The sequence below is a fragment of the Poecilia mexicana genome, unplaced genomic scaffold (assembly GCF_051168715.1).
Source record: "Poecilia mexicana isolate PSO_F unplaced genomic scaffold, ASM5116871v1 scaffold_1, whole genome shotgun sequence".
Taxonomy (NCBI): Eukaryota; Metazoa; Chordata; class Actinopteri; order Cyprinodontiformes; family Poeciliidae; genus Poecilia; species Poecilia mexicana.
In genome coordinates this window covers 17,058,040-17,074,516 of record NW_028263370.1, presented here as the reverse complement: position 1 = coordinate 17,074,516, position 16,477 = coordinate 17,058,040, and the positions used below count along the sequence as shown (strand labels likewise).

Below are 16,477 nucleotides of genomic sequence, written 5' to 3'. Positions count from 1 at the left end.
ATACAGATGTCGCCATCCTCCTGGTTAAAGTCGCCCACGCTGTGACTCACCTGAAGCTGCATCACCACGTAGTTAAACTTGTCATTTCTTCCACAACCAATAAATTTACAGACGTGGTTTTTACCTAAAAAGAGAGACAGAGAGAGAGAGGACATTATTTAACGTTTGCTCTGCTAGCACACAATAATAGGAACAAATAGATACAATTATAATATCCATCCAAGATTCTCTGTATTTTTATTTAATCACTTCCACACTTTGTGTTCATCACAAGCTTAAATGCGAAGGAGGCAGAGTTCATAATTTCTATTTGCATATTAGAGCTGAGTCATTCTTCTAAAAAAAAATTACAGTGTCACCAGCAAGCAGCACGATTAACTCCTCAGTCAGAGACTCTCACTGAGGATCATTAGTGGATGTAGTCGTGCATTAGACAGCAAGAAAGACACCGTCTTTCCTCAAGGTTGGTTGGAACGAGAGCTAAAACAGACAACATACTGGTTTACTTTGAGACTTTAAATGCTAAATGAATTTTTAGCTTTTAATCATGCAGTTAAATCATTACTTTTTCATGTGCACTCACTGCAAAAACACAAAATCTTACCTAGTAGCTTTTCTGCAAGACTTAGAAGCTTGTTTTCAGTAAATAATTCTTAAATATTGATGAAAAATTAGTGGCCATGTCACTTAAAACAAGACATTTTCCCTTGATATATATGAAATAGTCAGCCAATGAAATTAGAACTTTTTCATCAATATTAAATAATTATTTACTTAAAACAAGCTTCCAAGTGATGCTGAAAAGTTACTTATACGTTAGTTTTCTAATGTCAAGTGTGTTAAGATATTTGCACTAGAAACTCATCCAAAATTCTTAAGATTTTGTGTTTTTGCAGTGCAATCAACTCAATTTATCACAAGTGGACTTTAAATCATAGAAACATCTAGAAAAACACTAAAAACACTTTTTTCTACACTCAAAAAAATGAACTTAGGGGGTTATTAGATTAATAAAAAAATATCATGTACTTTTAACACAATAATTTCATGTTTTAAACAAAAACGTGATAAAATCATGTTGAACAAACAAGAAATTCATCAACTTAACGTTTATGAAATTGAATCATGTTGAGATAACACGATTCATTATAGTCAGACTGATCTTGTGCTGGAGGCGACGAGCGAGATCACGGCAGATCCCGATTCAACTTATTTACTTTAGTTGGACCCAATGTAATTTAATAGAACCAGACCAACTAATTTGCAATGTTTTGGACCAAATAATTGACTTTACTTGATTAAGATGAATGCAAATTTAGTTGAAACCAACTTATTTAACAGTGATACCTTCACACTATGTAAATGATGTACTCATGTCAGTGGCTAACATGTGTTAACATCACATGAAGTGATGGTTAGCTGGTAATTAATCAGCGTTTTTCTAACATTTGCACCATTTCCTGCTTGCTCCATGCTTGTGTCAAAGCACAACTGAATTGAAGTGGTTATTGCATTTATAAAAAATAACATGTTTAACAGAATTATTTTATGTTTCAAATGCAAATATGACAAAATCACGTCAAATAAACATAAAATTCAACAACCTAGCGTTAATAAAATGTATTCGAGTTGAGACAACGTGATTCAATTTAGTCAGACTAATCTCCCGCCGAAGAGGGTCTAGCGAGACCCGGAGATCACGCGAGACACTGGCGAGATTACGAAAGATCACGCGAGATGCTAGCGAAATTATGGAAGATCACGCGAGATGCTAGCGAAATTATGGAAGATCACGCGAGATGCTAGCGAAATTACGAAAGATCACGCGAGATGCTAGCGAGATCACGCGAGATCTTGTGTCTGGGAAAACTTCAAACTGTTCTTTCAAGAGAAGCGGGAAGATTCCTGATTTGGATCTGCTTAATTTGAAAAAGGTAAGATTCAGTCTATTTTCATCCGTCTAAATCAAAATAAAAATTGAAATAAAAAGATGCAAATTAAAATCATCAGACTTAAAAAAAAAACATTTTTTTCTATGTTCGGTCACGTTTCTATGTAATTGATGTACTCAAATCATGCTAACATCACATGAAGCAGTGTAAGGATCACAAAGCTGCTGTCAAGACAAAAAACGGACCCCATAAATGTCACAGTTTTGCTCCTCCTGAGGTTGTTAAAGCTCCCTGGAAAAAAGTTGGACTGATGTAAATTCAGCATCTGGTGCCATACAAACTCTGAAGTCTGAGGTTTAGTGGATTGTAAACAATGGGGCCAAACATAAGTCTATTTAAATGTTTTTTTTTATTATTATTTAATTTCAGTACTGTTATTATGTAGGTAAATGCAGAGTGGACATTGGATGCACACACACTTTTGTGGCTTTATATCGTAATACAGATTCTTCATTTATTAATAATAAAAAGTATTAAATTTGAGTCAGAGGAACCTGCGGAGACCTTTGCTGTTAGAGCTTTAAATGTGCTTGCAATGTCCACATAAATGTCCACCTGCTAGCTATGGATTTCTAGTATTTTTTTCTGGCTGAAACACTCAGAGGATTGTCCATTATTCCTATTAGTCCATGAACAGACTTGAGCTTTCTTATTTTTTAAATACATATATTCCTCTGCTCTAAAGATGTATTTTGTTATTGTACTTGTTTTTCCATAAATAATTGTAGTTCAAAAACAATTTTTAAGTTTATCGGTTTAATTTTGAAATGTTGAGGTTTTTGTTTTGATTTTTATGTTTTATATTTTCATTGCTTTCTACCATGTTCAATTCACCACTGTTCTGTACATACATGCTTGTGGTTATATTCAGTTTCAGAACAGCTGAAACACTGGGTGCCTTTAAATCTCAACTTAAAACCCACCTGTTTAGAGTTGCTTAGCTAAATTAGCCTTAGTGCGGTTTTAATGTCTTCAATGTTTTTAATGTTTTTGACTTTACTTTTTATCTGTTTCACTGTATATTAAATGTTGCATGACTCTGTGTTTCTGTTGTTAATTATGTAAAGCCCTTTGAAATGCCTTTCTGCTGAAATGTGCTGTACAAATAAAATTTGATTGATTGATTCATGATGCATTCAAGAGACTTGTACTAAAAGTTTGAATGTTCAGATACAACTCTGCTCAGGGTGAATTACATATTTTAATGTTTGAAAATCTGATCTCTTTCAGAACATCACCCGTCTGTTATCCACCTACATAAGCACTGGTGAAGGGGGTCATCGGCCATCAAGTTTTAGATTGCAGTGGCTAATGATAAGTTTTGCCAGATCTAAAATGACTGAATCTAGTGTTAGAGCGATTATAAGGGTTCAGCTAAACTTGTATTTGGCAAGTCAGTTTTATTTGTCTTTATTTGCGTGGGGATGTGGAACTGTAAGGAGTGACAGCTTCAGTTAGAAGTTTAAATAAAATGTTAAACTTAATTTTAGTCATGGCATAATGAAAGGAGAATAACAATTTTAAAGATCTTTCAAATAGACTGCAAGCCACTGATCACTTTCGTTGTGACTTCCTTTGAATTTAAGTTTTCAAGTATGTGACCCTATAGTATACTGCTGGATTTTTGCGGTTGTTCTCATTGTTTTCTGATCTGCATATTTAGGAAAACACTGCTGAAGTCAGACGAGAGTGGATCCTAAAAGGTCTGTGTGCATACCTGGATGAAGATCCAGAGAAGCTGGAGAAAGAGTACATGGTATGTTAATTTATCTTTGTGTCCACAAAAGAGGTGATGATAGTTGGAGTTAATTGGACTTCCTGTGAATTACCAATAAATTTAAAGTAAGAGAAGATCATTAAAACTTTTTTTTTCACTTGGGTACATTCAATTTTAATTTGACTTTTGAGATGCTTTTAGATTTCTCCCACAGAAAAGGATAATCATTAGTAAGATTGATATAATTACAGTTATTGTTAAGTGGGTTTAAAATGAGGATTTTTAGGTGAGTTAAACTCCACAAAAAGATCTTTGGCCTGTTTTATTTAGCCTTATTTTCTAACAGCATTGTTTCATACGCAGACAAAAATATGAACTAACTTTACCTAAGATGTTAGTACTGATCTATTTGGAAATAACTACCACACATAGTCATGACATTTCCTCCATCCAGGAAATAAGACAGGTTCTTCATGTATAAGATGTTTGGTTTGTGTACAGTGTCAGGGCTTTGTTTGCACATAAGTAGGACTGGTTTGGAATGACAGTCTGTGTGGTGGATCCTCAGACTGTCATTTCAATTGAGGAGAACAGGCCATGGAATATGGGGCCTATTTGGGATTCATCCCTTCTCTTCATGTTTTTCCATATGAGACAATATACCGTATTTTCCGCACCACAAGGTGCACCGCATTATAAGACGATTTTTGTGAAAATGTAGAAAATATGGTACCTTTTCTAAATGGGAAATCTTACCACTGGACTCACAATTAACACAGACAGGTCTTTGATGGACCTTAGCTGTTGGTGAGTCAGCCAAACAAGTGTAAAGTTATTTTTTTATTTAATGAGATGTGAAATCTCTCCTCCCCAAATCCCCACCCTTGTTCCCATCATCAAGGTGCACAAATGGCCGAGACCGTCTGTGGAATCTTCGTTATTCGACCGGAGAGTGCAGAGCCTGGCGATGCCATTGAGGATGTTGGGATTGTCCTGGAGGCGGTGGAAGTGATGAACAACTTGGGCAATCTATCTTTACATGTTTTTCTAAAGACCGCAGTCGAAAACTAAATTTTAACTGTTACATTTCGCAAAGTTGAGCGAATTTACTGACACTTTTTATGTTGTTAAGAATTTGATCTATGCTAAACACAGCCCAGTTTTTTTCTGGAAAAACAAAACTGACCTTTTGTTGTTTATTTCAACTTTCAACTCAGCTGTTTTTTGTGCTGTGTAAAAAGAAAATGGATAACAATTTTGAAAATACAGTTCATGTTGTACTTTTTCTCATTGTTGAGTGTTCTTTCTTCTTTCAGTGTGGTCTTAAAACACTTCATTTAATAGCACTTAAGAAAATGTCTTTGAATTAACATAATTCAATCATGGAAAGATTTTCCACACGATTAAATAGCTTTCTTTCAGCATGAAGCATGTTTGTTCAGCTAACTTAATTTTCATGAGTTGGATCAACGTAATTAAGTAGTGTGAAGTTATCAGTGTAAAATTAGTTGGTCTGGTTCTATTAAATTACATTGGGTCCAACTAAAGTAAATAAGTTGAATCAACCACAAAAATTAAGTTGAACCAACACATTTGCTTTAAATTGGAATAACCTTAATAAATTAAGTTGAACCAACACATTTGCTTTAAGTTGAAATAACCTTAATAAATTAAGTTGAACCAACACATTTCCTTTAAATTGGAGTAACAAAATTACATAGTGCTGAAATAAAGCAAAGTAATCAGGTGGAAAATCTTTCCATGATTTTTTTATGTTAATCCAAAGAGTTATTTTTTTCAGTGTACATTGCTGTAATGGAGTATTTTTGTGTAGAATGCAGAGAGGAAAGGGATCAATTTAATACAGTTTGGGATACAAACATATTATCACAAAATGTGGAAAAGGTGAAGTGATGTGAATACTTTCTGTATACTCACTAATATTTAGAAAAATGTCCCTTAGAAAGTTACAGAAAAGCCACTCCATCAAAACAGTTCTGGATTTTCTAATCAGAAATGGTGAAGCTTATTTAGGTTGTGAGAGCTTTTTAATTGTAATCCAAACATTTTCACTCAGGTTGTTTGGGGTTTTTAATCATTCAACCTGTGACCCTCAGAAGAAAGGAAACTGCTTAGGAAACCCACCTGAATCATAACAGAAAAGATGGTGAAACTGTTGCGTTTCAAATAACTACCATCCTACTGTTGCACACTTAATAATTAATCAGTGTGATTTCGCAGGGTTTTTTGTTGTTGACAAACGTTAATACAAACAGAAGCGACAGTGAGCGCCTCTGCTGATCAGCCGTTGCTGCGCTGAATCGCGTTGGCTAGCTTCGTAAATACATATAATCTGGCTCTAACAAGAGATCATTCATAATTTTTCATCAAATATTGAGGTTATTTTTCACGTTAGCTCACATCTCCTACACATTTGAGATCATATAATTTACCTGTTAACAACACATACAAGAGCAACAGTGAGCGCCTCCGCGGATCAGCCGTTAGCTCTCCGAGTCAGGAGTGCTCACTGTTCTATACGCCCACTGGTGGCGAACTGCTGTAACTGCAGCTTAATGCCTCCCTCAGTCCGAATAGCAGCTTAAAAACAGTTCATACAGTCAAACAGAACTAGTCTAAAAATTTAAATAAGAAAAGGAAGGGGGTGTCATTATTTCTAATGTCCGTTCTATCACACAACACTGTCAAGATGTGGCAAGTTGTGTCTTCCACATTTTTTTAAGACGTCAACTGCATGTTTCTTGTAAATTAATCAGAATGTATTTAATTATGATTGCCTATGGATGCTTTTATAGATTCCAATAAACTAAGGTAAGCAAAACAATGTTGTATGTAGCTCCAATTTTTCAGTTAATTTGTCTGCATAAACCAACTTTTCAAACTCTCCATGCAGGACAACCAAAATAGATTCTGGCTAATCGAAGGATATAGATAAAATTAGATGTCCTCTGTTCGTTTTCTGTCATGTTTTCACACATATTAATTGTGTTACTTTGTGTGTTTTGTTGCTGTGTCTTTGCCAGGATTCCCTTGGAAAACCGTTGTTTTTTTTTTTTTTATCTCAATGGGATTTTATCCTGATACAAAAAAAACCCCAACAAAAAACAACTAAAATGTGCTAAATGAATTCTAATTACTTTACAGGCAGCATTAACATTGACGATGCACTTTCAGAGAGAAAAGAAAATGTGGTTTATTCATTTGATGTTAAATAATTCACACAAAGTGAGAGTCAGAATATTCGCTGTGACCTGCTGGGGATGGCGAAGGGAGAGAGAGACTGATGGACCATGAAGAGTCGATCAGTCCAGCAGCTTAATGTGCCTCTGTGACAAAGTGGAGGCTGCTCCAGTCATCACTAACCCACCCAGCCAACCACATATTGCCCTAACATGTGACACAATCAACACTTAGGTGATATAACACTGTTACGCAACACTGTTTTCTCAGCTATTATAATTCAGTATGTGGAAGAGCTGCATAATTTGGCTTTCCGTGGTTTTATAAATCATGCTACATCAAAAAAGATTTTTAAAGAAGAAAAATATGTGTAAGTTAGAACAGAAATCAGATTACTTAAAATATTCTGTAACTGAGAGCTGACTGTGATTTTTTTTTTTTTAGATTTCTGTGCCACCTTCCATCTTCTAGACCCAAAGGTTGTTTTGCACACTCATATAAATCCTCAATAGATGAGATGAGTTGAGGTGTGCCTCAGGGATTAGTTTTTGTCCCATTTCTACTCTCCATTTACATGGTTGTTTTTAAACTGCTGACAGTGTTCATTGCCATTACTATATAGACAAGGATTAACTACAAAAAGGTAAAGTCATATTCATTAAATATGAATAGTAAAGAAAAGAACACACTATATAGATGAATTACACACAGCCCTTACTTCTGCTTACTAAGATGATTTTCTGCTTACAGCTGATGGAAACTCAACACTTAAGATCAGAGTATTATATCACACCAATAAAAAAACTATTTAAAGCTGCAGTCAATATCTTTTTTAAAAATATGCTTTTTACATGTTTGTTAAAACTATCACGATGTCCTGACAATACAGTAGGAAACGGATCATTTAGGTATAATAAAGTTAGAGGGAATAACAAAGAGGAGAGGAAATGGAACTGCTACGTAAACAGTCTTCAACCACTTCAAAATAAGAGCATAAACATAAACATTTTACTAGAATTACTAAATAAACTTCAACTCAGATGAAAGTTTACAAAACTGCTAAGTAAATTAACACTTTAGAATTTATTTGGAAAAATGTATTTATGGAAAGCTAAGTGCGCTAAACATTTTCAAAGGTTGCTAAACATAGAAACTAGATATATAATATCATATATATCAAGTTATTTCTCTTGTTCCTTGGCATGATTAAAGTTGCTACTTTGAAATTTAGAGAGAATATTCTGTGTTAAAAAGCATACATAAATACCAGTAAAAGTAATAAAAATATATATATAGATTTTTAAAATAAAAATGTCTCTAGCTTGAAGTATTTACAGTAGGTGTTTCACTGGACGGAAAACAAATGATATGTGTTAAAAATGTGTCAGCTCTCACCCTGCAGCTTCTTGAGAACTGCCACCTCCATCTTCAGCACCTGTTTGGGCTGCTGGGCCGACTCCACCTTTAAAGCCACATTCTCCCGTGTCAGCAGGTCCAAGGCCTCGTAGATCTCCCCAAACCCGCCCCCACCAATCTTCTTCAGCTGCCACACAGTGACCCAAGACGTAGACAATTAGATCCACATTCTCTACTATAACGAAAACCTGACACAAATATTATCAGGCAGAACTAAAGCTGGGCGATATGGAGTAAGAATAAAATCTCAAGTTTTTTGTTTGTTTTTTTTTTTTTTTTGTTTGTTTTTTTTTTGCTTGGTTTTGTTTTTAAGAAAAAAAAATTAAATAACAGAAAATATTTTCAAAATGTGACTTTTATTTTAATCATCCCTTCTGCGACAATTAAAATAATCAGATTATTAAAAATAGTTTTTATTTAATTACAAAAATATAGTCATAATATTGACAGAATAAAGATGCTATTTCAAAAGGAAAACTTTGTAAAATTCTGAGAAAAAAGTTATATTAGTGAAAATAAAGTTGTTATTTAGAGATTGTGCATAAGTAATAGTAGCACTACTTTGACTTATTTTTAATCAAGTAAAAAGTAGCTGTCCAAGAAATAATTAAAGTAATAGTAAAAAAGCATTTGGTAAAAAGTCTACTCAAGTACTGAGTAACTAATCATTTAATATTTAAAATTACATAATGAGGTGGCAGATGTTCTTGCTCACCACTTTCCATCGGTCCTTGACCATACAGTTTGGCGGCAGGATGTCGGCCTGCTCGGACGTCCCGTTCATGTTGCCGTTGTCCTGGAGGCCGGGGACTAGGCACTGCATCTGCCAGCTAGCCAGAACTCGAGCAGCTCCAAGCTTAAAAGAGCCATTTATCTGCGAGGACAGGGGAAGAAGTGAAAAAAAGAAGGGTGGACAGGAAATGCAAGACAGAATACTTTACCACCTTAAACTGGGAGATTAGCCTGCAGCTTTCTCCTGCGAGAATTATTGACCCTTTGCAACTACGTCACTAAATCATTCGAGGCGCCATGATGGACGTCGGAAGTGAGGGACGGGAGTATTGAACAGAGCAACTGGAAAATGTTTCCCCAAGTTGTTTTTGCCAGTTTATTCGTGGCTTCTTCTTGTTCGAGTCTAACTAATCTGTCTGTGAATGTAACACACCTGGTTCGGGCTCATAGACGGCGGTATTTACAAAAGGTGGAAATAGCTAGCTTAGAAACCGACCCATATCGCCTCCTCCCTGACGTGTTGATCAAATTACCGACTTTACCTGAATCCACACTACATGATTTATACCACTATGTCATAAACAGCGTTTCCCCTTACACAGCAGCGGGATTAAAAACGTACAAAAGACGAGACGCTAACCAGTTATCGCCATACATGCTAGGCTGCATGACGGCGCGGCACTGTCTCCATGGTTACAGTGCCGCATCGTCATGCCGCACGGTACGTTCGACGCGTACTTTCTCCATAATGTGATATTTATTATGTTTCTAATTACACTTACTTATAAAGTTCATGAACGTTAATCTTCTTATCTTGTAAAACGTGTTCGCTGCAAATCTGCGATTACACCGAGGGCTGGCAGTCATTATGATTGGCGGCCGCTGTACGTCCCCGCTGTATCTTTCCTCATTAAAAGTTGTATAAAATGACAAGTTTGGTTTGCAACCTTGTCTGTTGTGGGGCAGACCACGCAGAGCCCTATGACCATTTTAAAGGTGAAATCAACTAAATAGAAGCGACATTAGATTACAGATGTCTGTTTTCAGACTAGCTTAAGGAGCGCATTGGCTGTTTTGACGTCCGTCATGGCGGAGTGGGCGGAGTTCTGGAGAGCGTGACGTCACGTGCAAAGGGCCAATTGCAATCCAGTAAAACAACAAGCATTAGATATGGCTGACTGCTATGAGAAGCCATTCTTGAGCTGGATCAGGCTACAGGCTGGTAGGAGGGTTGCATTTGGCGTTGTGGTGAAGGGAGGGAGTGTGATGGTATTTGCAGTAATTGAAGCAAATATCATTTCTGCAAAGGAAGCAGCTGGACCCTTTTGGCCTTGAACTGAAGCGAATCATCAAAACCAGAACAATATGAACCAACAACCACCACAAGCATGGCGCAGGGACATGAACCCAAAAGGCTCTGAGGGGATTCAAACTCCATTACAGGTGGTTAAAACGTGTTTAAGCTGCAGCTAAATAGTCCAAGGAATAAGCTTTCCAGTTTCCTGACGGTTATTGTTTCATCTGGCATTTTAAGCTCATTGCCAAAACTACCAAGATGAGGAAATGATCGGGATCCATCACAAAGAAATTATTTCACCACACAGTCAAAAAATGAAGACATCTGCATCTTTATTTATATTTTTTATTCCAAAAAGAAATGTTAAAAAGTCATGGTTTTAATCCAATGGTTCAAAGATTTATGAAGCCTAAAAAAGCAAAAAAAATTATCCTCGCCTACCCGTTGTTGCACACTTCTAAACAGCTGGTTGAAATGAGGCTTTTACACTTAATCCTCTGTACACTGTAAAACAAAAAAATAAGTAAATGTCTCTAATTTATGGTAATATCCCAGCAACTGTGGTTGACAGAAAATTCTGCCATTATTCAGGTAATAACATTTAAGATTACATGACATAGCCCAACTAATAAATCCATATAATATCTTATATATTGGTTAATTTATAGATATAACAACTTGAAAGTTACTGCTTATGTAAATGTTTATTCTAAATTTTAGATTAAATCTGTAGAAGAAAATCAAAACATCCATCAATAAACGTTATGATTAAATCAATATCACTAATAACCATTACGTTGGATTACTTTAGCAGCTCAATTTTCCATTCTAAATTTCTGACAGTATTTTTACTGAATGAATCTCATATAAAGTTATGCCTCATGGGATGACAGACAATGCTGATCAACCACGATTTTAAAATCCAATATGGCTGCCACACACAAACACACTGATGGCTCAAGTAATGAGCAGTTTATTTATGCTTCGGACAGATTTTATCTCACTAAATCCCTAGTTTTTTCTGAGCAGTACACTGTTTGGTGCAGCTCACCACGCTATTTTATCTGTTTTCACTGTAAAAGCGGTCCATACAACCGTTATAATAATGCACCCTTCCTCGGTCTCCTTCAGTTGGTACCATGATATGGTGAACTACCATTGTAGTTCAAATGAACTACTGCCAACATTTTTGATGTTTAGTGATGGAATTTGGCAAAATGCAATGCTTCAGTTGTTAACTTTGTATTTTTGTGTTTTTATTATGTAAAGCCCTTTGAATTGCCTTGTTGCTGAAATGTGCTGCCTTTCAGCAACTTGACAGTGATTAAAGTAGAGCTGCATGCAACACACAAGAGTCCATTGACTGGCAGAAAAACGTCACTGCTTACAACAAGTAAAGGCAAACTAGTGCGCCATGTTTGTGGTCACACTAGCATGACGTAGCACTGCCTGCTCAGTGAGAGTCCGATTAGCAGTTTAAAAAGCCTCCTGAACACCATAAAGTAACGTATTGAACCTCACCAAACCGCATCACTCAGTGGAAATGGAGCACTAGTCTTGTATAACTTTTATTAGAAACACACAGATATTTTAATTTTTATTAGCTTGTGCTGCTAATCCTAGTTAGCCACTGAGACCAACCAAATACCACTGGTTTTCCAGCTTACAACAGATTGGTGTCGCCATTTCAAGCTCTGAATTCGGACGGAAATGTAACAGCTAGTGTTAGCTAACCAGGTTCTTCATGACAGTAGAGTAAATCTGGAAGCAGCTCTGCAAGTACACATTCGAATCAATATTTCCCAAATATATCAAACTGCCCTTTTATATAAGTAAATATATTTAGGGCCAGTAGTCTTCCAGTTCCAGTGCTAAATGTTCATTAGAATTTAAAGTTTATTGATCTTTCAGAATATGTTCTTGCATTATTATTACTTGAAAAGGGCCTCAAAACAACAATATTATTATCATAATGACTTCAGGGACAATTTATCATAACTGCACGATTTGTTATGGTGATAGGCCGAGACATACAACACAAAAACAGTAGAAAAACAGAAACTATAAGTCTGAAAGAGTTTATACAGCCCATCTAAAGAACCAAAACACAGTAGAAAGTCCTGTTCTGCACTTAAGTCCAATTCAGATACTGTATAATTGTTGATACTTGAAAACATTTCTGCAATATTCAAATTCCTCAGTACTGATACTAGTTTTTGCACCTAAGATTAAACAACCTATCGTTAGCTTTACGGAGCAATTACTTTTTTAATATAAGGTCAGGTTGTTCTTAATAGCTTTTATCCCTTAATGAATGAAATCATCCTTTGAAAACTGCCTTTTGTACTTACTCAGGTTATCCTTATCAAATACTAATATTTGTTTGACAATCTGAAACACTTAAGCAAAACAAAAAAGCAAAAACTGAAAAATCTGGAAGTAGGGAAACACTTTTTCACAGCCCTGTAAATAAACAAATGAATCCAGGTATCTTTTATAGTTTAGTTTAAAGAAACTCCAGATTAGGTAACTGTCTTGACCTTAAAGAGTTTTCTGTTCCACACAAACATCAGAGCAGCTGTTTTCTGACACTGGGTTAAATGTTGCAACTGCAAAGTGATCTAATCCCAAAGGATGTGATTATTCTGAACTAGAAAAGCATAAAAACTGTTCATCCACTCTATTGATTACTAACATCAGCTGCATTAGTCTCACAGCAGCTGTCTACCGTTTCCCCTGGTGTTCTCCAGCCAGTTATCCCAAACTAAACTCTACGTTTTGCTCCTCTTGTATACAACAAATCGGCCATGAATGGTTATCAGCTTCCAGTGAATTCGTGGGGGAAACCTTAAGTTCGAAATGATGCATGTCAGTCCCCAAACCATGCTGTTCTGCATGCAATGCCCAAGCCGTCATCAGTGCATGCAGAGTTGTCAGGCGCGCTACAGGGATCGTATTAGAGGGTTCTCTGTATTTCCGGTCTGACCAGGCCTCTCAGAGGACTGGAAAGACTGCAAAGGAAAAGAGGAGGCTTCTCTGTATCTTCAGTGATACAGTTCATTAACAGCAGTACCAATATTGCCAACAGATACGCAGCCACCAGCAGCTGCAACACTGGAGATGCAGTGAAACCTGCTGCAGAATTCAACACACTGCTGAGACTCCAGTCACTGCAGAGGAGAGGGACCACTAAGTCTCCCCGAAAGCACAGCAACAGTCTTACATAACTGCAAACACATCAGAATCTGCTGTTTTACCTGTTATATAGACGGAAAATAGATGGATATCACAAAATATTCCATGAACTGATTTGAGGTGTGCATGGCCACCAATTACTCATTAAAGCCATTGGTGAGCTTTTTGTTCAAAAATAATTAATGTTGTCATAAACTTTCTAGCTGTTTTTGCACCTTTTGTTTATATGTAAGAGTATAAAATATTTTCACACATTATATAGACGCTCAAGCAATGTTGAAATACCACCTGAAATGCAAAAAGTAAACATTTGTATGCTTTAAGCACATATTCGTATTTTAGGCTGCAAAAATTTGCTTTTGTTTTTCTTAAATCTTAACGTTTGGATTTGTAATACACTTGCTGAAGTATTTTGTATTTTGATTTGAAGGCTGTGATTACTTCTTTTTCATCCAACAAATACTCAAAATTACACAAAAAACATTTGTAATTAGCTTTAAGTTCAGAACACAGTTGTTCTCATACTTTGCATATGAAAAATATCAAATGTTGCATGAATTTTGGCCCTCCTGGCTTTCCATACATGAGCAGGAGAGCCAGAGTTGAGCAATTTTTTTTATTAGAGTTGAGACTGTACCTCAATACATGAACATTTGTGAGATTTAAATGCAACTGCCACAAATTATTTGCTTACATAGACATCTGCGCTCACATCAGTCTCACTGCACATAGATTCAGTTTTTGAGCAAAACTGGAGGAAAAGCAAGGTGTTAAATCACCAAAATCCTCCATCGGTGTGATCCAAATTAACTATTAATAAATGTAGTATAATGCACTTCCATATGCACAAATAAAACAGCATCCAGCACTGATGTGTAAAATAGAGGAGGAGGCTTAGTGGTCCAGCAGCAGTAAACTATGGGTCGTAACGGGACCTCAGCAGCAAATCAAAGTGAATCATCCTGACAGACACCTCCTCTACAATCAAACCGCAGTCTTGTTTTCTTCTCTTGTCCTTTATCTACAAAATCTATCAGTTTATCATTGTGGAGGAAAGGGTGGGATGCTCTGCCAATAGCCAAGTTGTCATCATTCCAGTTTTGATCTGAGAAAGTCACTCAGAGCTCACCATAGTTCTGAGCTCCTGGAAAACCTGATGGTTTACAACAAATCCTGAGCGGGAAAAAACCCTTCCTGTTCCTTTGTCAGCCTACAAGCCAAAACAGAGGGCACAGTTAACCATCAGAGGATGAGGAGAGCGAACGCACTGACTGCTGTCTGTCCTCGCTTCAAAATGAGGCAGAACATGAAGGGGAAGGACTTCATAAACAGAGTTTACATCTTTAAATCCTCAGAGACCAAATGCAGATTGTAAAAATAAAATAAAATAAAATGATATTCATTTAGTTTTACCATGTAATGCTAGATTCACCGCAAACCAAAACTGTAAGATTTTAAAGCATTGTGTAAAAATGTCTGAATCTGAGTTTGTTTCAGATTTTTTGTTTGGTTCTTGTTTCCTGTCATTCAACAAGCTGCAAGATTTATTTTTTAAATGCAGATAACTAGTTAAGAAATGCAAACTTTAAAGGCATTTTGAGCTACTCCACAACTGGCATCATTCCAAAATAAAAGCACCAAAAGCATCTCCTCAGCTGTTTATCCACCTCATGTTTCGTCTTGAAGATGGTTTATCACTTCATTTCATTAAAATGTTTTGGATACCTTCGCTAAGTAGTTTTGGAATTGCAAAATAAAAATAATTTATGTAAAAGAGACATTGCTGTCTTCTGCTGCCTCAGCAATTCGACTGATATTAAGCGATGTGACAAAATACTGCAGTTAAATCCTGAACTAATTGGGATGGACTTTTTTTTTTTGCATTGCAGTAAAACGATTTGCACAGTCAAAGGTTTTCTGAGCCAAATTCAGAATTTCATGGTGAATCTGCCATTAGATGGAGAAGAGGAACATCAACAGTTTCATATTTGTGCCTGAAAACACGTCAGTCAGGCGGCTGGGTCTACCTGAGAGCAGAGAATCACACCTTTATGAAAGCATTCAGAAACAGCTAGTCACCATTTTAAAACCACAGCATATCAAGATAATATTAGTAAAAAAAAATGTACATATAACACAATATATTGCCTTCACTTCTACAAACAATTAAAGCAATCTTACAGAAAATTAAGCTAAACTAAGTTTTTTAAAAAAACGCAGAATTTTGTAATTTCCGATGAACTTACGAACTTTATTTTGAAACTTTTGCTGTCAAAAATGATCATAAAACAAATCATCTAAATTAAATGTTTGCAAGATAAACAAAAAACTACATGCTGCTTGCCAATTTTTACATTAAAATGTTAGCTAAAATATGGTGATTTTCTCTACTTATCTAACCTACATCTGTGTTTTTAAACATTAGCGACACAAACGCCAGACATATTTACTGGTCCAATGGTAATAATGTACAGAAATACTTAGAATAAAATTATCTTTTACTGCAGTAGCATCTTTTCAGGTACAAAATACAACCTTCAGTTTGAGAACATTTATTGGTGAGGAAATAAAATGTAAAATAAAAGATATAGCTAATGTAAAAATAACAGAAGCTTTGTTGAAATTTCAACTAAAAGTATGTGTGTTGTCAACAAATGAGACTTAGATTTTGTTGGGAGTTTTTTGGGAAGGAAACAGTTCATATAGGTTTAGTGTGGTGCAAGGGATGAATACGGAAAAGTACCACATAAGCATGGTGGAGGATGTGTGATGTTGCGGGCTTCAAGAACAAGTCTTGGTGAAAAATGACAAAGAAAAAACAAATGTTTTAAACATATCCACCATAACAAGGGTTTTCCATGGAATAGTGAACAGATTGACACCAAAAATACCAGCAGCAGTAAAATAAAATAAAATAAAATAAAATAAAATAAAATAAAATAGCAACATCCCCTAAGAAAATGCATC

At 35.8% G+C, this 16,477-nt stretch overlaps 1 protein-coding gene across 1 annotated transcript in view; it reads right to left on the bottom strand.

Moving 5' to 3' along the window:
• Positions 1-9,500, bottom strand: part of ttbk1a (tau tubulin kinase 1a) — a 33,797-nt gene extending 24,297 nt beyond the window's left edge. Inside the window, exons 1-3 of the mRNA XM_088005600.1 lie at positions 9,002-9,500; positions 8,266-8,413; positions 51-124 (exon numbers count right to left, since the gene is read on the bottom strand). Coding sequence (XP_087861726.1) covers positions 51-124; positions 8,266-8,413; positions 9,002-9,109 — 330 coding nt within the window. The 5' untranslated portion in view covers positions 9,110-9,500. The remainder of the gene's footprint in view (positions 1-50; positions 125-8,265; positions 8,414-9,001) is intronic.
• Positions 9,501-16,477: the final 6,977 nt, after the last annotated feature.